Source organism: Eschrichtius robustus, chromosome 4, assembly GCF_028021215.1.
Source record: "Eschrichtius robustus isolate mEscRob2 chromosome 4, mEscRob2.pri, whole genome shotgun sequence".
In the NCBI taxonomy this organism is placed as follows: Eukaryota; Metazoa; Chordata; class Mammalia; order Artiodactyla; family Eschrichtiidae; genus Eschrichtius; species Eschrichtius robustus.
Window position 1 is genome coordinate 122,456,877 of NC_090827.1, and position 24,163 is coordinate 122,481,039.

General features: G+C 36.8%; 1 protein-coding gene across 1 annotated transcript in view; it reads left to right on the top strand.

Moving 5' to 3' along the window:
• The window catches only part of LRIT3 (leucine rich repeat, Ig-like and transmembrane domains 3), a 31,520-nt gene extending 25,538 nt beyond the window's left edge, over window positions 1–5,982 (top strand). Inside the window, exons 3-4 of the mRNA XM_068542314.1 lie at window positions 3,000–3,305; window positions 4,692–5,982. Of these exons, the coding sequence (XP_068398415.1) occupies window positions 3,000–3,305; window positions 4,692–5,815 (1,430 nt within the window). The 3' untranslated portion in view covers window positions 5,816–5,982. The remainder of the gene's footprint in view (window positions 1–2,999; window positions 3,306–4,691) is intronic.
• Window positions 5,983–24,163: the final 18,181 nt, after the last annotated feature.

The following is a 24,163-nucleotide window of genomic DNA, read 5'->3' on the forward strand; positions in this document are numbered from 1 at the left end:
ATATACACAGTTGTTGAGAATGAGAGCTTTAAGATCAGGATATCAAGGTTCAAATCCTGACTGCATCCGGTTGTGTGACCTTGGGCAGATTTCTTTACTTCCCTGAGCATTTTCTCATCTTTAAAATGAGGATGATACTAATATTATCCACCTCATGCTATTGTGAGGATTGAGATAGACAAACGCTTTAGCATGGTCTCTCTCTTTTCCATTGTCTCTCACATTTCTTTTGTGAACAAAGGTAGACACTGTGACTGCCTTTTGTTCTAAACTGTCTTTTCAAGAGATACCACTTTGGAAAGCAGAGCTATGTCTCCCTCCAGAGCAAAGGGTAGATACGCTTACTACCCAATATAATAAAGATAATGTCTCCTTCCAGAACTGTGATTAATAAATTATTCTTCATCTTTGACTAGGAGTCTTGTATCTTCTACCAATATCCATAAAACGGTGGCAAACTGGGATGAGTTGGTCACCCTAAAGTAGGGTAAAGTGTCAACCCTTTACAATTCTTGATAAGTGCAGTATTTGCCACATAGGAAGCAACCAAAAACTGTCATCTTGTGTTATTATTTTATTTTATTTTTTAAAATTTTATTGAAGTATAGTTGATTTACAATGTTGTGTCTAATTTCTGCTGTACAGCAAAGTGATTCAGTTATACATATATATATTCTTTTTCATATGGTTTATCACAGGATATTAAATATAGTTCCCTGTGCTATACAATAGGACCTTCTTATTTATCCATCCTGTATGTAATTGTTTACATCTGCTAAGCCCAAACTCCCAGTCCTCCCCCCGCACCTCCCCTACCCCTTGGCAACCACAAGTCTCTTCTCTATATCTGTAAGTCTGTTTTTGTTATTATTTTATAAGAAAAAAATCTGACATGCCAACTCAAAGTGTTTTGAAAGTATGAAACGTTCTACACATGTTAATTATTTATTTATTTTTTAAGCAATTAAAACAAATTTTTTTTTAATTAATTTATTTTTTGGCTGTGTTGGGTCTTCATTGCTGCATGCGGGCTTTCTCTAGTTGTGGCGAGCAGGGGCTACTCTTTGTTGTGGTGCGTGGGCTTCTTATTGCGGTGGCTTCTCTTGTTGCAGAGCATGGGCCATAGAGTACGTGGGCTTCAGTAGTTGTGGCATGTGGGCCCAGTAGTTGTGGCTCATGGGCTTAGTTGCTCTGTGGCCTGTGGGATCTTCCCAGACCAGGGCTCAAACCCGTGTCCCCTGCATTGGCAGGCAGAGTCTTAACCACTGCACCACCAGGGAAGTCCCTACACATATTAATTATTATATGAAAGAGTGAATTTGATGTTCGTTGGCAGGTTGAGTAGAATTTAAATCAGTATTAGAGAACTGCTCATAGATTCACAGAACTAACTGTAAGAGGAAGAAGGTCAAGGTAATTCACCCATGAGAGAAAAGAAGTTTCTAGTATGGACGATAATAAAGACAGCAAACTTTACCAATACTGGCAGAGAAATATGAACCACTCACAAAATGCTGTTATAATAAAAATGGGCATAAACAGAAATCTAGATTTTATGAATGGACAGTTAGATCTTCCACCAGGGTTAGATTGTTTTAAACTTGCTGTTCTGTCTTTTCTCCTCACAAACCAATGTATAATCCACTGCACAACCACAAGTCTTTTTGGGATGAATCTTTTCCAACCTTGGGCTTTTTATGTCAGGCTGATATGGGACATCACCCTTAAGATCCTTAGGGAGATTTTTGTCTGACTGAATGCTCTGGAGCACCATCTTAGATGCTTCTGAGATCTTAGCAACTGATTGTACGGAACCACCCACGTGGATTTGACGTTTCTTCTGAAGCCCTTTCGTAATCTGAGAATTTTGGAGAGGCTGGGTGTAAGAAACAGTTTTACTTTTGAACTTAGCAAGTTGTAGTTCCTTTACATTTAACAGTTCTTCCTTTAGCTGTTGTCTCTCCTTTACATTTTGCTATGAGCAGCAAGAAGACACCAAGCAGCAGTTTCAACACTGTGTAGAAATCTCCTTAGTCGGAACATTCATTTCGCTGAGGACGTTTTCTACTTCCCATGTTAACCACAGGTGACAGTGTTGCTAAACCTTCTGCCACTCCATAACAATGGTGCCTTTTCCTCTAGTTTCCAGTAACATTTTTCTCACCTTTCTTTAAGCTTTCACTCATAGCCTCTTTGAAGGACACAACACTTTGGCTAACGGTTCTGAAAGCTGAGGCAGATCCTGAAGGCATTTGCAACTGGAGGCTGTCAGCTAACTGCATTCCCTGCGGCTGATCCTCTCCTGAAAGGGGATTTGAGCAGTGCACCTCCATGGCCACCACATGTAACGTTCATGCCAAGCCACGTTCTACCAGTTTTTCCAACCTTGTCTCCTAACACTGCCTGCATCTCACTCTATACTTTTGCTACAACAACTTGTACTACCTCAATATGCCTTAAAATCACACAAAGTCATGACATATTGCAGGCTGAGTTAGGTGCCTCGCAGCACCCTATAATACTACTTATAATAATATAAATACTTTCATGGCACCCTAGAAATCTATCACTGTATTTATGTCATTCTTTGGTACTTGGATTCAAATCTCGACTCTGACACTGCTTAGCTAAATGACTTTGGTCAAGTTATTTGGTTTCTCTGTGCCTCAGCTTCTTCATCTTTACAATGGGGAAATAATATTCTTTTCATAGAATTGTTGGGATTAAATCAGTTAATACAGGTAAGTGCTTAGAACAGAGCCTAGTACACAGTAAACGTTCCATAACTGTTAGCTATATTCATTAATGATCTGAACTGACAAGATATATTGATTTAGGTGGCTGGAGTGCAGAGCAAAACTGACAGAGAGGTGACTCTGATCCTTCAAAGCACTTATGTTTTTAGGGCCACAGTGCAGAAATGCCATCCCACGAGGCTGTGATAGAAACAGAAGTCATCAGGAAAACCTTTATCAACCTTTTCCTCCCTTCTGGTCTAGGCCTGCAGGACAACCCATGGTTCTGTGACTGTCACATTTCCAAAATAATGGCATTGTCAAAGGTCGCTGACCCTGTGGTAGTACTTCTCGATCCACTGATGGTTTGTAGTGAACCGGAACGCCTCACAGGGATTTCGTTTCAGCGGGCTGAGCTGGAGCAGTGTCTGAAGCCATCGGTGATGACCTCGGCCACCCAGATCACGTCTGCTCTGGGCAGTAACGTTCTGCTGCGGTGTGATACCACTGGCTACCCTACCCCGCAGCTCACCTGGACCAGACCAGACAGCTCGCCAGTTAATTATACAGGTATCTTCTTAGTTCAGGCCTTTGAAACAAGGAGTTTACAAATGACTGAACTTAATCTTATGTTTTTGTATGATTTGAGATTGGCTAGTTATTTCTAATAAAATATGCTAAGATTGTTGAATGGAAGAAATTTGAAAGGTACACTTTATTGATTAATATTTTCCTCAGTTTGCCTGATTAACTATGTAGATGAAATTAGACAATCTGATTTCTTTCTTAGATGGAAAACAACATGATGCAGTGGATGGATGGTTGCAGATAAGGCCTTTGTCTTTATCTTTCCTCCATCATCTTGGATACTGCTCACTTTAAAATGTATAACAGTTAAAATTTCCTTCAAGGGAATTTCAAACAGGTTTCTTATTTTCGAATGATTATGCAAATAATAAACTACATAGGAACTTTATTATGAGGCAAAAAATATAATTTTTAAAAATATTGATTACACAGGTTTTTAGATCCTACTATGATCAAATCAATTTTTTGGCCTTAGTTTCAATAGTGATATTCTAATGAGTAAAGGGATATATTTTTAAAACTCTTCCAAATTAAATTTAGATTGAGGCTGAAATAATGAAACCTGATAGAATTTTAAAAAAATGTCAAGGCCTAAGCCCACAGTTTAAGGCAGTGAGTTAAATTTTGGGCTACTGAAGTACCACTCTGCATATTATTATTCTTCAGAAAGCTTCAGAAATCAAGACAGAAGGGAAATATGTTCAGATTTTAGTGTTTAGGAAATTAAAATTCCAATTTTGCAAACACTATGTATTATTCCATAAATAAAAAACCTCATTGTTTACTTGTTTATCTAAATTAAATATACTGTGAAAGATAAGAATAGAAATTATGACTCCTCCATGCCAGAAAATGGTCCACTATGCCTCCTGACTATGTGGATAGCTAACACTTTATTACAATGAAAAAATATTTTGAGAAATATTTAAGTAAGGTCTTGTGATAAACATTTTACAGAATCACAGTGGGTTAAAATTGGAAGGGATATTTGAAATCACTTTGTCTTATCCCCTTATTTTAAAAATGTGGAAACAGAGACCTAAAGACACTAACTGGCTTGTCTAGAATCACATACTACTTAGTAAACAAAAGTTTACTGAGGCCAAAGTTTCTTAATTCTCAGCCCCATGTCTTTTTAAAATACTATTTCCCATAGAAACTTCATGACACCCAGAATGTCCTACACTTCCATGCAAACCATTTGCAGAACCATCACCTGCAATCAGAGATTTGCAGCGTGCCATTTCCCTCTTGGCTTATGTGAGAGGTATGCGTGTAGAAGCAGAAATTGTTGCCTTTTGAGTTGGCATGTTGCGTGAATCTTTTCTTTCTTTTATCTCACAGATTATGCATTTTTCTTTCTTCCAGTAATTCAGGAATCTCCAGGGGAGGGAGTCAGATGGTCCATAATAAGCTTGACAGGCATTTCTTACATGGACGCTGGGGATTACAAATGTAAGGCCAAAAATTTGGCTGGGATGTCAGAAGCTGTGGTTACTGTGACAGTGGTTGGTGTTGTCATGACCACCATATCATCAGAAACTTCTGAAAGAAGAACTGGGGATCACCCTGAGCAAGAGGTCCAGCTGGGATCTAGAACATCTGCATCTCTACCTGGTTCATCATCGTCTCCCTGGCCTTATTCCTCCTCTTCTTCCTTCCCAGCTTCTTCCACTTTTCTTCCTACTTCCACTTCATCTCCTCCCTCCACTGCTTCCTTCTCCTTATCTCCTTTCTTCTCCTCCATTGTTTCTTCAGCCACAACTCCAAGCACTAGAATATCTACAAGCACTACCATGGCCAGCCGTCAGTCACTCCACCCAGATGGGAAAAGCAATGTCAAGGGGGAGATGGGTAGCGGTAAGCTTCCCCCAGCTAGTGCAAGTAAAAGAGAAGAGTTGGCATTGTTGGATCAAGCCCTGCCGATGGAAACGAATGCCACAATAGAAAATCTCCAGGTAGTCAGCGAAACCGAAGAAAGCGTGATCTTGATGTGGAACACCATTAACACCACGCAGAATTCGGAAGTGACTGTGTTGTATTCCAAGTATGGTGAGAGGGACCTGCTACTGCTTAATGCAGACTCCAGCAAGAACCAAGTCACCATAGGTGGCTTGTTGCCTGGTTGGCAATATATAGCATGTGTCTGTCCAAAAGGAATGCCTCCCCAGAAAGACCAATGTATCACCTTTTCTACTGACAGAGTTGAAGAAGAAGGTGATTTTCAAGGGTCTTTCCTTATGGTGGTGAGTGGTGCTGCCTGTGTTGTTGTCTTGCCATTAGTTTTTTTCCTGTTGTACAAAGTTTGCAAACTTCAGTGTAAGTCAGACTCCCTCTGGGAAGATGATTTGGCGAAAGAGACTTATATCCAATTTGAAACGCTGTCCCCCAGGTCTCAAAGTGTAGGGGAACTTTGGACACGAAGGCCCAGAGACGATTCAGAAAAATTGCTGCTTTGCTCTAGGTCAAGTGTGGAATCTCATGACTTTTAAAAGTGAGGGTTCTAGAGCAGAGTATTATTGCTAAGGTTTTACAGCTCAGGCAAATGTGAGCTCCACAAAATTTCTTTCACAAAATTAAGGATCTAAGGGTATAGTTGACCCTCTGTTTGGATGACTTTTGGACACTTTCTTATCCTCATGAAAATCACAAATGGAGTGCTTTTAAGTGTGCTTTAAAAAAGTCATGAGACTTCTGAACTGAAAAGACAAATAGTTTTGATTTTTGTTGTGGAGAAAATGTCTACAGAAATAATTTTCAGGGTAGTGCTAAGTAAGTTAATATATTTTAGGATAATGTTTTAGTTCTTAAAAATAAATTCATGTGAAAATAGTCATAAAAAGTAAACTCTGAATTTTAAAAAGATAGTTTTTTGGGCAGTGAAGGAAGTTTAGTATAATGAGCTAAGCCTTGATGTTCATTCTTGTTCATAGTGCTTTATGGCATTTGCTGTGCACATTTGCTGCCATTGCCTCATAGGTGAGAGTGGAATAGTACAGAATTTTGTGTTCACTAAGGTTAAATGCAACCCCATGGACAGGGAGAGCTCTAGCTCTTGGTACCATTATGCATTGCAATACAGTATAGTGGTATTTATATTGCAAGGAAGAAAAAATTTTCCCTTAGAAATATAGGTACTAGCAAAAATAAGTTTAAAAAGAGGATCATGGAATAGTAAGGCCATTTTGAAGATGGTAACTGTTGCATTCTAATACATCTGCTAACAGACTGTATGGGGTCTTTTTAAAAAATGTGCTCATTTTAAAACAATCTCTTTAATGTTTTGTTATGTACTCTTCTTTTCCCCTTCCCTCTTTTCTTCTCTCCCTCCCTCCCCTTACTTCCTTCACTTCTTTTTTTTCCTTCTGCTTTGTCAAAAGATATTCAGGTAGCCAAAGGACCACAGCTAAAGTGTTTGTCTTTTGCCGTGTTATATTTTGATTACCTGGATAGAGGGAAGAACTTTGAAAGTCTTTTAGATCCCAAAAGGATGTTTTAGGATTTTGAAAGAGCAAATTCAGTGGATTTATTTAGTCAAACTCTAGGTTAAAAACATCAGGGAAATTGAATTGGAGTAGGTCACATGATTAGATAGGAAAGGGGCTTCATAAATAAAATTTAGTTTTTTAAAAGAAGTTTTTTTTCACCGTATTTACTAAAGATTATATTCCCTTTACATTGAAGATTTTGGAGTGTAGAACAGATTTATACAGGTGTGTCCGGAGTCCTGAAATATGCTGAGAAGCAAGTTGTATATTTTATATAAGAAACAAATTGGCTTTAATTTGTTTGTAACACGTTGTGGAAATTATAACACAAGCAGCTGGAGAATGAAAAACTGCTCATTCCAAATGGCTTTTAATTAAAAAGAAAAAGAGAATTCTAGTTTAGCCATAATCTGCATATTAGAAGAAGACAAGCATGGAGGGATGGCCTGCTCAGAACTCCCAAACTTCCCCTTCTTGTCTCCTTTCCTTTCCTTTCCTTTCCAGCCTCTTTGTCCTTGGTGCTTTTATCACTATGTGCATTGTCTAATGATCTAACAGTTTTTAATTCAGTATTCATTGTTAGGATTTTTTGTTTGAAAAATACCTTTTAAAGACAGTTTTGTGTTTAACTTCAACTTATGTTAGATAATTTATTTTAAATTTAATGATTACAAAAATGTGCATTTCTTTACTCTAAAGACATCATGGAATTTCATTGCCATATTTAAAAGGCTCATATAAACAGACTGCCAAAGTACTACCACATTAGAAATAGTGTGGGAGAATGTTACAGACTACTGAGCCAAAAGACATCCAAATTGTACAAAGGCAGGTTATTTGTCAAGAAAGGAGACTTGGACCATCCTAATGAGATAAATTACTGACTGCTCTCATAATTAAAGTCAAGTGAAGCCTGGACTTAATTTTGCCTAGTGAGGAAAAGGTAATTGGTGGTGTGAAGGGGATAGAAACAGCAGGAGAAAGCACCTTTGTCATCCTCAACTTGGACTTGGCACACGAGGTGAGTTGCAAGTAATTTGTTACTCATAGTAAGATAAATTAAATTATAAATCATCTACTTTCTAAAAATACATACGTTTGAACGTAGTCAAGGTTATCCTGATGATACCATTGCTCTTACGTTCTTACGGTATGCTTCCTTGAGTGGGAGAGAAAGGTTGACGTTATAGCAAGTGGCATGGAATTCCACATAAGCAACAGCCTGTTTATCAATGTCACCATATGCATTGTGAAGAGTACTCATGAATGATAGATAGCAATATATGTGGTAATTAAATATGATTACAATATTTTACTTTCAGACAAAATATGTTTGAGGTTGTAAGACTCAGGATACATGGTGAGGGTGTGTCACATATGAGGCTATCATCAGTGATGTGCTATGACATAAAAGATGTTGAGAACTCCAAGCAAATAGTTTATAATGGCCAGAAAAGCAAACCCTAAATAGAGTCAGACAGGTGCCTTGGGAAACTTTTGCAAAAAGTTCAAAGAAAAAAATTTTGACCCAGGGACTTGAGTCTCAAAAAGGGATTATGGCTAACAAAGAGAGATTTAAACACACACACACACACACACACACACACACACACACACACACACACACACAAACTGCTGAATAATTATGAAATAATTCTAATAAAATGGAAGAAAGCTTAGGAAAGTTGAATGGCTATTTAGTAATCTCAAATTTCAAATGATATATATAAAAGGTATAAAGAAGGAAGATGGCCAAGGATGAGTATAGAAATTAGCAAATTTATTATAAAAGTGTCATAAATTAAGTCCCCAAATAAATCAAGGCCAAAAAAAAAAAAAAATGGTCAAGCTGACCAGAAGGAACTATAAGACTTGGTTTTTTTTTAGTCAAAAATAACAAGGAAATAATAAGTCTACTGCTTAGAGATGATAACAGAAGGTATATCAGAGAAGTAGCAGAATCATTTAACTCCTATTTTTCCTTCTCTCTTTCCCATCCCTTTCTTTCCCTCTTTCCTTCCCTTTTCTAGATGGGTTTTTAAGCTGAATATGGAGAACAAATTATGAGAAGTGGGAATTTCAGCCCAAGATAGATAAGGGATTAGTAAACTAACTCCAAGGTATTTAAAATGAGGCCAGATATATTAGGTACCAGGGTGGTAACAGAATTTTCAGCCATAATCTCAGAGCTCCTGTTTTTGAAAAGTATTTGAAAAGTCATGACAGATAGGAGAAATACTGCAAGACCACAGATGGGTAAGTTTCATCTTTATTTTTAAAGAGGGAACTAGGGTGGATTCTGGAAATTATAGACAACTTGATTCATGTTTACAGATTTGACAATAGGTTGTTAAAAGGCTTGTTTTTGAGCATGCAGAAATGAATGTTATGGTCATTAGGAGCCAACAAATGTCAACCTAGGAAAAGGTTTGATAAACTAAAATGGTTTATTTTTAGGTTACTAAGCTGATAGATAAAGGACTGCTTGAAAATCGAATAGCAGCTAGTTACTGATGTTTGTTTTGACTTGTTGGAGTAATATGGGTTGCCTCCTCTCAATAATGTCTAGAAATGGCTTTATATATTATGAAAAATTCTCTAGTAGAATGCCCTTACCCTATTCAATTCAGCATTTTTATAAGTGACTGGATGAACATAGGCTTCTCGACTCTGCAGAGGACATGAAAATAAACAGGGTATTTTATTTTGGTGCTTCTCAAACTTTTCCTCGGACTATTCCTAATGGAAGGGGAAAGTAAAACTGTATGTCTGGAGAGACCAGGGCAGTTGTCCTAAGTGTCTGGCAGAAGAGAGATATTTCTGTGAATGCTTCTGTCTTAATTAAAAACCATGTGAATTTGCATTCTATGGCATAATTTTTTAAAATATAAAATAATTCTCCCTCTCTCATTTCTTTAGGGAAAATTGACATTTCTGTGCCTTTGAACATCTTGGCACAGAGTACCCCAGAGGTACTCTCCTTATCTTCACCCAAGTCAATTATAAAAACTTCAGATAGAATAGGGTAAACGACATATTTGAGGATATTTGAATTTGCATATAAGGACTGAATTATATAAAAAAAATAGGGTAAAGGACAGAGACCTGTGGCTTTCTATTAGAGGCTATTTCATGCAGTATGAAACCATCAGTGAACATATTTATATGATAGGTGAAGAAACCAAGTCTTGAAAATTATCTTCATAAGATGGCCTATTAAAGCTAACAGGGATAAATGAAAATTTTGTGTTTGGATTAGAATAAATATGGGCGTTCGAGTAAAAAACAAATCTGTGACTTTAGTTGATTACAATCATTCTATGAACCAATAGAGTTATGTACAGTAATTGCTAAAAATGCTAGCATTAAGTTACTTCAATATAAGTAATAGATCAAGGAAGGTAAGAGTTCTGCTGTATTCTACATTAACAGACCATTTCTACAGGATCAGGTTTAATTTCGGGTGCAAAATTTAAATAATTATGGACCTTGATAACAACTATGGACTATCCATAGGAAGGTACCTAAGATCACCAAGCATCTGGAAATTTTATCATGCAAGAAAGGGTTAAGGACTGGAGCAGACTGTGGGGAGACCAGACTAGCTTAGTGCAGCACAAGGCACTAACTCTTGCCCTGGAGGACTATGCTTAGGAGCAGCTGCTTAGGTTGTTAAAATGGAGGCTACTGGGTTCTACAGGTAGAAATTCAAATTCAGCAGCCTGGGGCCTTGGAAACCGCAATTTGACACTCAACCCAGGGGAATGATGCAGGTGATGTAATGACTTTGAGAAACACTGTTCTATGCAATGGATACAGAAGCAATATTGCAATTACAAAGAAGCAGAATGGCTCCACATTAAAAACAAACAACCTCTTTTTTGCTAACAACCAGAGTTAGAAAACAGTGGGGTAAGACATATTATTATATTACTCAGGATGTTCAGGGATATTCCAGAAGTCAGGAATGATGCAAAGACACACTGAAGGACATGGTAGACTAAAAGTTCAATCATTTGGACTATAGCGGAAAGAAATGAAAATTAATAAAATTGTATCTTTTGTTTTCAGTGGAAAGAGAATGCTAATATTTGTATTAAGTAGCCTCTTTTTGTTTAATTATAATAAAATTGATTTTGTATGTAAACATATGAGTCTTGATTTCTTTAAATAGTGGAAAAATTAGGCTATAAACTATTGGATAAGTTTGTATTGTCCTCTTTTTATACAATTAATTTCAACTAAGTGGTTGAATGAGGGAGTCATTATAATTTTTCTTCTCCTTGCTATAGGGTATAACACTGATGACTCATTCCTTAACTATTCAGGAAAAAAAAAAAAAAAACCCAATGTTTTTTATGTATTATTTTGATATAATTTATATACACAGTTAAGTCCTTACAGAAAAGTAGCAATTTTCCTATCATTGCCATTATTTTAATACACCATTTATTAAGTGTGCTAGTTGTTTTTATCTTAAGGAATTTCCCAAGTGTTTAACATTGTGACAGTAGTAAGGAGTTAAATTCTTGAAGTATTGTAGTTACATAGATTTCCATTGATGCTGAATTCCTTATCATATTCTCTGTGATTCCTAGGAGCAAAGAAAGAAGGGTAAGAGTACAGAAGAATTTTGAGAGCAAACATCTCAAAAAAGCAAGATAGCAAGTCTGGAGGATAATGGTGGCCACCTGTATCCTATTATCTTCATGCATCCGTCCCTCCCCAAAGAACCTATTAGTTTAACAAAAAATTTAAAAAAACACACATGACCACATTTTTAGCATTAGTAGGAGATAGAGAATACCATGAACCTCACATTGCTTGTAAGAGAAATAAACATCAAATTCCAACAGATGCCTTGCCATTGCTGCAAGCCTGGGCGTATGGAGAGTACGGGAAGGAAGGCTTAAGAAAGAAAGAGGAGAGCTGAGAATAAATGTGAAGCCGAGACAAAAATAACACCCAGAAAATAAAAGACAAACTAGTGCAAATATACTGATCTCAGGTTTGGGACTTGGTAGTTCATAGCATGAGCTACAGGGAAGGACCTTGAAAGTGAGCGGGACCAGAATTGGAAGCTTTGGAAAAACATTGCTTCTAGGGAAGAAGGAGTCAGAAAAGTGTGGTACCCTTCAAAGATATGGCAATAAGAGAAAGGAAAGAAGCAAGAAGGGGGAAATTAAGGCTTCATCATTTAATACATTTAATTGTAGAACAAAGACTGAGACAAGAGTGGGTATATGGGTGGAAGGATAGTATGTGAGCATTGTATGTACTGACAGAGTAGAAAGAATGCAACTAAAAAATGAGAGGAGAAGGAAGAGAAAAATAGAGTAGAAAAGATAATTGCCTGCTGTATAAGTAATATGTGGGAGTCAAAGGATACCATTTAAGAATTATAGACCAGATAGTAAAATGTTAAGTAGGAAAAAAAAGATTTAAAGGCATTTTGAAAGACCCTTTAAAACAAAAACAAAATGCATGCCTTCCTTAAAAACCAAGGGAAATTTAAAAAAAAAAAAAAAAAGCAAGCAAGCAAGCCACCAAATACAGAAAGATTAAAACTATTACTCTTTAAAGACAAAGAAAAACATCCTCAGGGCCTCCAGGCAAAAAGATCAAATTAGTTATAAGGTTAAGGAAATTAGGCTGCCATCAGACTTCTAAAAAGCCACATACAAAACAAGGTACAGCAGAGGTGCATTTTCAGAAAATTCAGGGAAAGAAAATGCAAGCCAAAAATTTTCTATACAGTTATGCTGCCTTTTGAGGCTATAAGAGATAAAAAGCTATTTTCTCTTTTTCCTAAGAGGTTTAAACTTAGTGGCTTGAAATGTAGTGGTTTAAAACATATTTTGCACATGATTTTGAGGGTGAGGAATTTGGAAAGAGCTCTACGGGGTAGTTTATTTCTGATTCTATGGTGTCAGCTGGGATGACTTGGTTGGAGGATACACTTCCAAGATGATTTCTCTACCCACATATCCAGTGCCTTGGCAGGAACTGGGACATGGAAGGCTGGGTTTAACTGCATTCCCTTCCCTTCTCTGTAGTTTCAGGGCTCTGCACATGGTCTCTCTAGTTGAATCGTCAGACTCCTATGTGGTGGTACAGGGATTCAAGAGACCAAAGCAGTAACTGACAGTCCTCCTAAGATACATCCAGAGCAACATATTCTGTTGATCTAAGTAGTAATAGTCCAGTCCAGAATCAAGGAGGAAGGTAAACAGACCCCACCTCTCAGTGGAAGTATGTAAAAAATGTATGGCCATCTTCAATCCACCAAGTAGAACCTCCCACTAAGAAATTTTTAAAAGATCTTTCATTAGTTAACGCTTGTGTGAAAGCTAAAATCTCAGCATAAATTTCAGAATTTCTGAAAAATAGTGATAATTTTAAAATCTATAAATAAAAATTAATGAGATACTTTTAAAGTAGCGATCAGCAGAAAATTGATAGTGGCAAGTACGTATGTGGCAGGTACATAAAAATGAAAGTGAATAAAAAGAAAAATAAGTGAATTAAATATCTAAATAAAAAAATAAACCTAGAAAAAGAACAAGAAAGTAAATAAAAAGAAAACTCAAGGAAGTAAATAATGAAGGTAGAATTAGACATTAATGAGGCAGAAAATAGAAAAACAGGAGATTAAATCAAAATCCTGTTTTTTTAATCAACAAAAGTGATGAACCACTAACAAATTTAATTTTAAAAAAGGAAAAAGCACAAATATACGGCATGAAATGACAAGAGAGAAATAACTATTGCTATACAGAAAATTTTAAAAAGCCATGAAAGACTACTTTGCATAACTGTATGTGAAGAAATTAGAAAACCTAGATGAAATGCATAGGAAAATACAATTTACCAAAATGGGCCCAAGTGTTGATAGAAACATAAGCAGAGCAGTTATAATAGAATTAAAGGAAGTTATTAAGAAACTATCCTGCAAAAGTCATTAGGCTCAGATGATATAGGGGAATCCTGCAAAAGAGACCAGATGGTCTTAGTGGTACTTAAATTGCTTCAGAGAAAATGAAGGAAAACTTCCAAATTCTTCTTACAAAGGGAGTATAACACTAATATCTAAATATGATATAGTTGAAAAAGGAGAAAATTCCAGATAAATATCATTTATGAATATTGATGCAAAAAATCCAAAATAAAGTTTTAGTTAACAGACTTCAATACCACGTTAAGAAAATATCATGACCAAGAAGGGTTTATAAAGAAATGCAAGGATGATTCAATGTTAGAAAATCTATTAATATAAACAAATATATTAATGTATTAATAGCTCTGAAAAAGCCTTTGAAAAAATTTAACTTAACTCATGCCTAATAAAAACTTTGAAGAAGATAAAAATTGGTGAATACTTCCTTTATGTGTAGTATTCATATATCACAGATCATTGATTAGGAAATGTCAAATACCATTGATATGATTAAGGTAGACATATACACATATTGATGTATATACACACATATATGTGCATGTGTATATACATATGTATGTATATATTCACACACATTCATATATAAAGCCAACATTTTACCTAATGTGAAAACAGAGGCACACCCATCAAGGTCAGAACAAAGCAAGAATGCCCACTGTCTCCACTATTATTTAACATATTACTGGAGGTATTAACCAACTCAATTAGACAAGAGGAAACAAAGGTATAGAAATTGGAGCAGAAAAATAATTAAAACTAACTCTGTTTGAGGATGACATAATAGTAATGCTAGAAAACCTGGAGAATTAGTGATAAAAACAACTCAATAAAAGAAATCAGCAAGGTGGCAAGGTTAATAAAATTAACACACCAGACTTAATAACTTTCATATAAGCAAATAATAACTACTAGAAGATATTTTGGAAAAGAAAACCTGGTTTACAATAGCAAGAAATCGAAAATACTTAGAAATAAATGAAATGTGAAATATTTAAAATCTATATGGGGAAAAAAAAATCACTCCTGAAAAATATAAAACTAAATTCGAACAGAGAGAAAGACAGTCTTTAATCTTGATTAGATTGTTCCAACATCATCAAAATATAATTTCTCTCAAAGTTAATTTATAAATTTAATGTTATCCCAGTAAAGATTAGCAGATACAAACTACTATATAAAAAATAGATAAACAACAAGGTCCTACTGTATAGCACAGGGAATTATATTCAATGTCCTATAGTAAACCATAATGGAAAAGAATATAAATATGTATAATTGAATCACTTTGCTATACACCTGAAACTAACACAACGTTGTGAATCAACTATACTTCAATTAAAAAAAATTATCCCAATAAAAATACCAATAAACTCTTTTTTTTTTTTTTTTTCTGGAGCTAGACACCTACTTAGAAAGAAAGGGAAATAATAAAACATACATACATATATCTGCTTACTCTTGCAAAAGGAAACATAGGAAGGTTTAACCAGAAAGCAGTGAAATAGATTGCCTAAAGGGGTGTGGAGGTGGAAGGCAAGAGGGAAGAGGAGATTAGTGTGGACAAAATAGGGGAAAGAGGACACTTCTCTGAGTATGCCTTTTTTTAAAAAAAAATAAATTTATTTATTTATTTATTTATTTATGGCCGCACTGGATCTTCGTTGCTGTGCGCGGGCTTTCTTTTTAGTTGCTGCGAGCGGGGGCTACTCTGTTGCAGTGCACGGGCTTCTCACTGCGGTGGCTTCTTCTGTTGCAGAGCATGGGCTGTAGATGCACGGGCTTCAGTGGTTGTGGCTCGCGGGCTCAGTAGTGGTGGCTCGTGGGCTCTAGAGCGCAGGCTCAGTGGTTGTGGCGCACGGGCTTAGTAGCTCCGCGGCATGTGGGATCTTCCCGGACAAGGGCTCGAAAAGGTGTCCCCTGCATTGGTCAGCAGATTCTCAACCACTGAGCCACCAGGGATGCCCAACTATGCCTTTTTGTATAGTTTTGTTTTTTTTTTTTCCTTTTGGAAGCATATTAATGTTCTACGTATTCGAAAATTAAGATGAGAACCTCAAGTATGGGAAAGTAAAACTAAATGTAAGCAAAAACAAATCCCAACTATTTCTAATTTATAACCTATCCACATTGAAGGGGAGAAGGAAGAAGTAATCCAAATAATTTGTTCTTGTTTTTAATGAAAATTTTTATTTCGAGATAATTGTAGATTTACGTGCAGTTGTAATTGGGGAAGGGTGAGGACACCTCATTACAGCCCAGCAAGGGTGAAAGTCTAGGATCCCCAGCTGGCTTTTGCTGGCATGGGGTGGGGTTGGGACCCAGGTTTTTCTGTGATATTTGGTTAGAGTAGAGCAGTTAGTTATCGTCCAAACGATTTCCGTCTTGCTAGGCTACGATTTGGCTAGAGAGAACAGGCTTTTGTTGTTTTGTGTTTATCTATGCCTATTGAAATTTCTGGATTGCCAGCTCCTTCAGTTCCAAGTGTGGGATACAGGAGGCAAAAAGAAAACCCAGGGAATTCACCACCATGTGGTTCCTCAGGTGTTGAGGTCCCTGGCTGGTCTGCCTTCTCTCCACCTTTCAGTCTTCTTATGTTTGCTTTACATATAAAGTCCAGGGTTTTCAGTTGTACTGAACAGAAGAAATAAAGAAAAGTATGTTTATCCTATCTTACTAGAAGTGGAACTTTTCCTCAAATATCTTTTGAATACAGTCCTTTACTATATACTCTCAGTCTAGGGGGAGAAATTAACCCACAAATGAAGCTTGAACTCTTTTTTTTTTTTTTTTTTAGATTTGTTTTTTGTAGTATTATAGGTGTAGCAATTCTAAAATTATTTCTTATGCATTGTAGGAATAAGTAAATGAGTGAATGGATTGATATTCTTGGAAACCAGGATTTTTACTGTGCAGGAAGATACAAATATGGGATAGGGAAAGGCAAGGAAAAAACCTTGTGGGGTGGATTGGAATTTGGAATTGAAGGTATGAACTATTTCATATCTGTCTGTCTGTCTGTCCGTCTATCTATCTATCTATCATCTCTCTGTCCATCTGTCTATCTGTCTATCTTTAGCATCTATGTACATATGTTTTTCCTCTCTTAGCTCTACCTTTTGAACAGCTAGAAGCAATTACACTCCAATAGTAATGAGCACACCTAGCACCCAAATCTTACCTTCTAAATACCATGCCACACTAAGAGGAACCCAAGTTTCCTTGGAGAAATAGCTGATTTCAAGACTGTGATAGGCAAGGTAACATTTTCTTGTGCCAGAATATAAGGAAGTGCTCAAAACAAAAATGATAGGGCAATGAATCCAGCTTGAAGGTTCTCCTTCTGGCTCAATCTGGGAAAATTTAAACATAAAAATAAATAAAGACAGTAATAGTTTATAACTCACTGAATAAAATAGAAATCCATGAGTCATTACTGATAATATATAGTATAACTACTATATATTATCAGTAATGACTCATGGATTTCTATTTTATTCAGTGAGTTATAAACTATTACTGTAATATATATTATCAGTAATATATATTACTGATAATATATTATCAGTAGATGGTAGGTAGGTAGGTAGGTAGATAGATATATAGATAGATAGGTAGACAGACAGGTAGATAGACAGATATGAAGTGAAAGAACTTCCTTATAGCAGAAAGCTGATTGACAAATCAAGAGTCACCATTTTGTAATCATTAAAGATTGGTTTGGGTGAGAAGTATCAATAAATGATAAATCCAGGTGAAAAATTTGAGGAGGATCAGGATATTTGCATGGTCTCTAAATGTCTCCCCACAGATTGCTCACTGCTGCAATGGGAAAAAATGGTTACTGTACAGTGGATGAGCAGAACAATCCTTTGACTGGATAGCAAAATGAACATCACTGATGGGAGACAACAGACATAACCTGCCTCAATATGTCATTTCCTGAGAAGGACACAATATCCCTTACTTAGTATTCTGGCTGGGGATGCAATAGACTGAATCTAATCATGAGATAACAGCAGATAAACCCAAATTGAGGAACATTCTCAAAAATAACTGGCCTGTATTCTTTAAAAGTATGTCATTAAAGATAGAGTAAGAATTGTTCCAGATTAAATGAGAACAAAGACTAAATAACAACTAAATGCAATATGTTATCCTGGACTGGATCCTGGACTCTGAAGAGAAAAAAAGTATAAAGGACATTATTGAGATAATTGATGAAATTGGGATAAGGATGATTGATAAGGTAAAAGTATAATATTAATATTAAATTCTTTGCGTTTAATAGCTGTACTGAGATTATATGAGAGAATAAAGTCAATACTTGTGTTCTTAGGAGATGCATATATACTACTGAAGAGTAAAGAGGTGTGATGTATTATGATGTATGCAACCCAAACTTCAATATGTACTTGGAGAGAACAAGAGATTGGTAATGCAAATGTGGCAAGATGTCAACAACTGGTGAATGTGGATAAAGCACATTTTGGAGTTCATTTGCAACCTTTTTGTGAGTTTGACATTGTTTCAAAGTAAAAAAAAGAAAAAAAAAAATACAGGCCAGTAGATCAAAGATTAGAATGAAGGTAGGAAATAGAAACCCAACTAAAGACCCACCTCTGAATTACAGATAGAAATCTGTTATGAAACTATTTTTTTCAGCTTGACAGAGTTTATGATTATCATCCTTTTTCATATGTTCAACCTGCATTGGAAAAAACACCAGAACTTCAGTGAACATAAGTGATTAGATCAGGTTCCTCAGCTTGTTAAGGAAAGACTAACATTTAAGGAGAAGTAGTGAAAATTGAAAATTGACTCTGATGGGACTTCCGTGGTGGTCCAGTGGGTGAGACCCCTCCGTGCTCCCAATGCAGGGGGCCTGGGTTCGATCCCTGGATGGGGAACTAAAGCCCTCAAGTATGCCGCAACTAAGAAGCCCACTGCTGCAACTAAAAGATCCTGCATACCGCAGTGAAGATCCCGTGTGCCACAACTAAGACCCAGCGCAGCCAAAATAAATAAATATTTTAAAAAAAGAGAAAATTGACTCTGATATTAATGCAATTAAGATACATCTCTAGACAGAATCGAACGGTGCATGTGTATTATTAGAATATGACTGCTTTGGGCAGGCATTTTTGGTATTTGTTTAAACATGATCTTTGCCATATGTCCAAACACACCATATCTATAGCCAGGGTCCAAACACAGCAGCTGATTCTCTTTCTTCTGGACAAATGGAGTAGTTTCCTTATCCCAGGGAAATACTTACAAACTCAACATTCATCGAATTCTCTTTCCTTAGTAGTCCTTCACCTCCCTCCCCACACACCCCTGCCAATCCTGATATCATTTTACCCTTAGCAGAATCTTATTTCACTTTAGCAATTTGCACATTTGTAAAATTGGACACCTAGGGTTTTAGTTTTCAAAGCATTGCTCAAGGGGTGTATCCCAGCTTCTTGGCTTCTTTAAACATGCGGGTGCATCTGTGTGTTCGTGCTTATGTGCGCGCATGACAATCTGCTCCTGGATAAACTGGCCCTCCGGTACTGTCTTGCAATTCAAATAAAGTTCTTGATGTACGGCTGCAAGTTTCTTCACTGTGGTCATGTTTTAGAAGCCAAACTCTGAGAAGGAAACAACTATGTCAGTCCATTTTCCAGGTGTTTAATATGTGTTATGATGATCAAGGAAATTCTTTTGGAGAATAGTTTTATGATTTTGATATCCACTAATATATTTAATAAGTGTGAGCTAGATTATTATTTTTTTACTCAATGGCAGTAAACAAAATCCTTACAAAGGATAATAAAATATGCACATGTAATAATACTGAGGAGAGGAGGGGCGTGATGTATTATGATGTATGCAACCTGTTCTTCAATATGTATTTCGAGAGAGCAAGAGATTAATGATGCACATGCAGCAAAATGTTAACAACTGGTGAATCTGGATAAAGGATATTTTGGAGTTATTTTCCCACCAAGAGAACCAAGGTCTCCTTACAGTCCTGTAAGTGGCCAAATATTTCTTTATTATTTCAATTTGAATTAATTTTTTCCTTGCTGAGATTGAACATCTGCTTTTATATTTTGGTTGTTTATGTTTCTTTTGTGAATAGCTTATTTTTGGACTTTTCATATTTTTCTAATGTGGACTGGTGGTCTTTGCCTTTTTAATTTGTAAGAATATTTACATATTAAGGATATTAAGTGTACCTCTGCTACATATATCACAAATATTCTTCCCTTGCTTTTTATATGTATTTTAGCTTTATTTATGGTGTTTTTCATAGAGGTTTGTTGTATAGTTAAATCAGTCATGTTCACACTTACATATTGCTTAAAAAGGTCCTCCCATCCCCAAATTGCATATATATTCTCCAAGTGTTCTCCTGCACTTATTATAGTTGTATTTTACTTTGAAGTTTTTAATTTATATGCAATTTTAATGTATGTATGATGTGAAGTGGAGAGCAGATATGATACAAACTATCAATGAGTTAAAATTAACTTAGTTTTGAAAATTTTAAAAATATTTCTTGAAACTTTACAATAAGAGAATCAGACTATATATGTTTGAAATATAATATATTTATAATAAACATTAGGAAAAAAGAATATGATTGGAAAACAAAAAATACACTTTGTTTCTGGTTATCTCTAATCTACTGTGGGGGACCAGTGTACCAGACATGTTTTGCCATTGAGGTGAAAGACATTCTATACATTCTAAGCACTATTGGGGGTGGGGGGGTTGTGATGCTTTTCCCCTAGAGCAGAGTTCCCAACCTTGAATGCACATTGGAATCACCTGCTTTTAAATGCACTGATACCAGATCCCAGAGATTTTGATTTCCCTGGTCTGGGCCTACCTATTTGGGATTTTAAAGGCTCCCCAGGTGATTACACAATGCACGGCTGAGGTTAGAGCTTCTTAATGATGCTTAACTGATATTATTTGCTAAAAGGTTAGCCATGATTCAAGTAAAGTTGTGTCTCTAAATTTTAGTTCTAAAGGCTTCACATCTCTGGGCTATAATCAGTTCAGATTATATAATCAGTTTAGATTACAGCCCAGAGGAATCACTAGGACTTGGCATTGGGTGGGATATAATCTTCATTTCCTTCTAGGTGCATCATGTAGACAATGGATTTTAGAAATCTGAAAAAGTGATGTGCTAAAAAGTTTTCAGAATAATTTCCCACCAGAGAGGGAATTTACTTTAGAAATTATCAATTTACCTTAGAAGTGTAACTATAGAAGCTTACCTTAGAAGTATAACTTTCTACTACGATTTCGTTGCAGATTCAAAATCAGAGATATTTGTGAGAGCTTTGTAAAGCAAAACTTTGGCACAAATGTGGTCATTTTAAAAGAATATTTATTTATTTATTTGGTTGCACTGGGTGTTGGTTGCGCTGGGCGTTGGTTGCGCTGGGTGTTGGTTGCACTGGGCGTTAGTTATGGCAGGTGGGCTCCTTAGTTGCGGCAGGTGGGCCTTTAGTTGCGGCATGCATGTAGGATCTAGTTCCCTGACCAGGGATCGAACCCCGGCCCCCTGCACTGGGAGCTTGGAGTCTTACCCACTGTGCCACCAGGGAAGTCCCAGATGTGGTCATTTTTCATTTTCCTTTTCATAAAGTAATATGCTAATTGTGGATTTTAGAGTGATTTTTATTTTCTGTATTTGTAAAGAACTTTTTTACAATGAATACATACTACTTTTATCATCAGAAAACATACATGTTATTTTTTAAATAAAATTTACATTTATATCATATGATTACAACTCTGTAAAAAAATACTCGGAAAGAATGCATTTGTTATATAAGTTGTTGTCTCCAGATGGTTGGGACTTCGGGCAATTAATTTTTTCCCTCTTGCTGTTTTTTTCTATTTTCCAAGTTTTCTAGAATAATCATGTATTACTTCTATAAAGGAAAAATAATATATATTTAAACTAATTAAAAATTCATAATGGGCTCATATAAATCAGCCAAATATTCTTAATAACTTTCATTTTGTAAAACCAATACAGCCATTTAAGTAGCATTCTTTTAAAAAGCATTTTATTTTAAACATTTTATTTGATTTAAATTCTTTTTCTTCTTAATAATGGTTTCTCAAGGGGGGAGAATCTACTTTTCCATCTTGATATTTTTGTGCAAGGAGGTATTTTGGTGAGCTCTTTTGTTGTTGTTGTTGTTTTCTTTGTGTTTTTTTTTATCTCCCCCCTTCTTCAAGCCTTTTCTTCAAAGGAAGAGGAGCTGCTAACATGACTGGTGAAAGTCAGGCATCAGTTGGTCCTGGGCCCAGGCAGCAGCCTCATAAACCTGAGCACCTCCAACCCCCAGCCCAGCACACCTCGTGGACTGGTCGGGACCAGATGTCTTACATGGTGTCTGGTCTCATGTGATGCTCATACCCAGGCTGGGACAGAAGGCAGGTCCCCTTGTCTGCCCTGGGGGTGCCTGGGTGGCTGCTGAGGCAGCTTGTGGTCTTCTGCAAGCTCAGTTTCTTTGTGGATCCAGTTCTTTGTCTGGGTGGCTCCCAAGGCTAGAAGGGAGGAAGCATAAAGCCTCTTTTTGGCTTGAGTGCAACTGGTGTTTGCTAATCTACCTTCACCAGGACATCATGTATGCTGAGATTTACTGAGCCTCCAATAATAAGGCTGTCACTGTGATCTCCATGTAGGTGTCAGGGGTTTGTGTTTATGAGCTACTGGAGCAAAATCTGGGCGGGGAGAAGATGATGGAGCAGAGGAGGGGTAAATATTGGTACTCCCAGCCTCTCATACATTCTTCTAGAAGCATTTCATGCAGTGATATCCAGCAAACATTCATGGGGTGCCCACTATGTGTACAACTCCTTAGAGTTGACAAAGTCCTCAAAGAACTCACAGTTTATAAAGTGTGCATAAGTGCCTTTGGGGGTGACCGTTTGTATGTGTCTGTTTTTCACACCTACGCCCAACTAATTACAGTGCAATGTGGTAAATGCTGGAAGAGATATTAGCAAAGATCAATGAGAACAGAGAGAAGAGGAATTTGACTCCACTCCTTAGCTGATGTCAGACTTCCACTTTCAGTACGAGATTTAAGAACTGTGCTTGGCAGCGCCTTATAGAAGAAGTACCCGACGACATCTCAAGAGATTTGGGTCTCAGCCTGTTCTACCACTACCTACCTGGGACACCTTTTTTTTCCTATTGGCCTCATTTTCCTTATTTTTGTAACAGAGGATGTTGGAGTTGGCTCTCCATGATTCCTTATAAAATGCTGTGATTTCTTCCTTTCAGTGGATGAACGATGGTAGTAACTGGTAGTCCCTTACACTGCCAATCACAGCACATACTACCTTGGAGCCAAAACACACCTTAGAAGTCGTCTGGTACAACCCTCTTAATTTACAGAGAAGGAAACTAGTGCCCAGAAGGATAAGCATTTTATCCAAGGTCAGAGCCACTATTGGTACCCAGGTTTCCTCACTTTCATGCGGGTGAATTACCTGAAGCCAGATATTAAACTAGGAGAACAGAATTTGGTTAAGAGTTGCTGGACTAAATGTCCGATAGAATTTGACTCAACATAATCAGCATAAAACAAATGCATGCAACCCAAGGGGATTTCAGGTGAGATACATTCCCTTAAGCAATCAACTGGATGTTCTTGACTCAAGGTAGTAAATGTGATTGGGGAAATAGCTGTGAATACCATTCTTTCTGTGCCCCAGAAATGTCACCCTTCTCTGGAATGTGATTAACTGGGTGTTCAGTAACATTAAAAAAGCATGAAATAGATTGCTAGGTGCTGAACGTTTTCCTTTATTCGTTTTAGAATAAATGGCATGTTTACAGGAGACTAAGGAAAAGGCCTATTATTGACTTTTGGTGAGCTAGGTGCTCTCAGACTCTTGATTTGTTTATTGTTTTTATCAGTAACTTCCAGGTGAATGTTAGGTACAGAGTCAATAAGTGTGAATTGCTCCAAGCCGTGTAGCATGCTGGAAAAAATAGGAACAGAGCCATCAAATGAAGTTCCGCTTTTAAATGGATTAATTCTACCAAAGATCAACTTGTTCAAATATTAAGTGAATCCAGGCACTAAAGTCACCCCTATGCCCTCCGACTTTGCTCTCCGCCAGCCTCCTCCTTGTCCCCATCCAAGAACAGCATGGACAGCTGTGATAGAACACAGGGTGTGTCTCTGGCTATGGGACGCAGATGCCACACACAAGATTCTCTCTCTCATCGTGGCATTTAAGGTTGAGATCCACACGCTGGCTTTTCTCCCTGGGCAGCTGGGAGGTTGTGTGGGGTCACAGGGCTTCTCACATGGGTGCATTGCTCCCCCTTCCCATTGGCCTCATTTCCTTCTAGGGTAGAA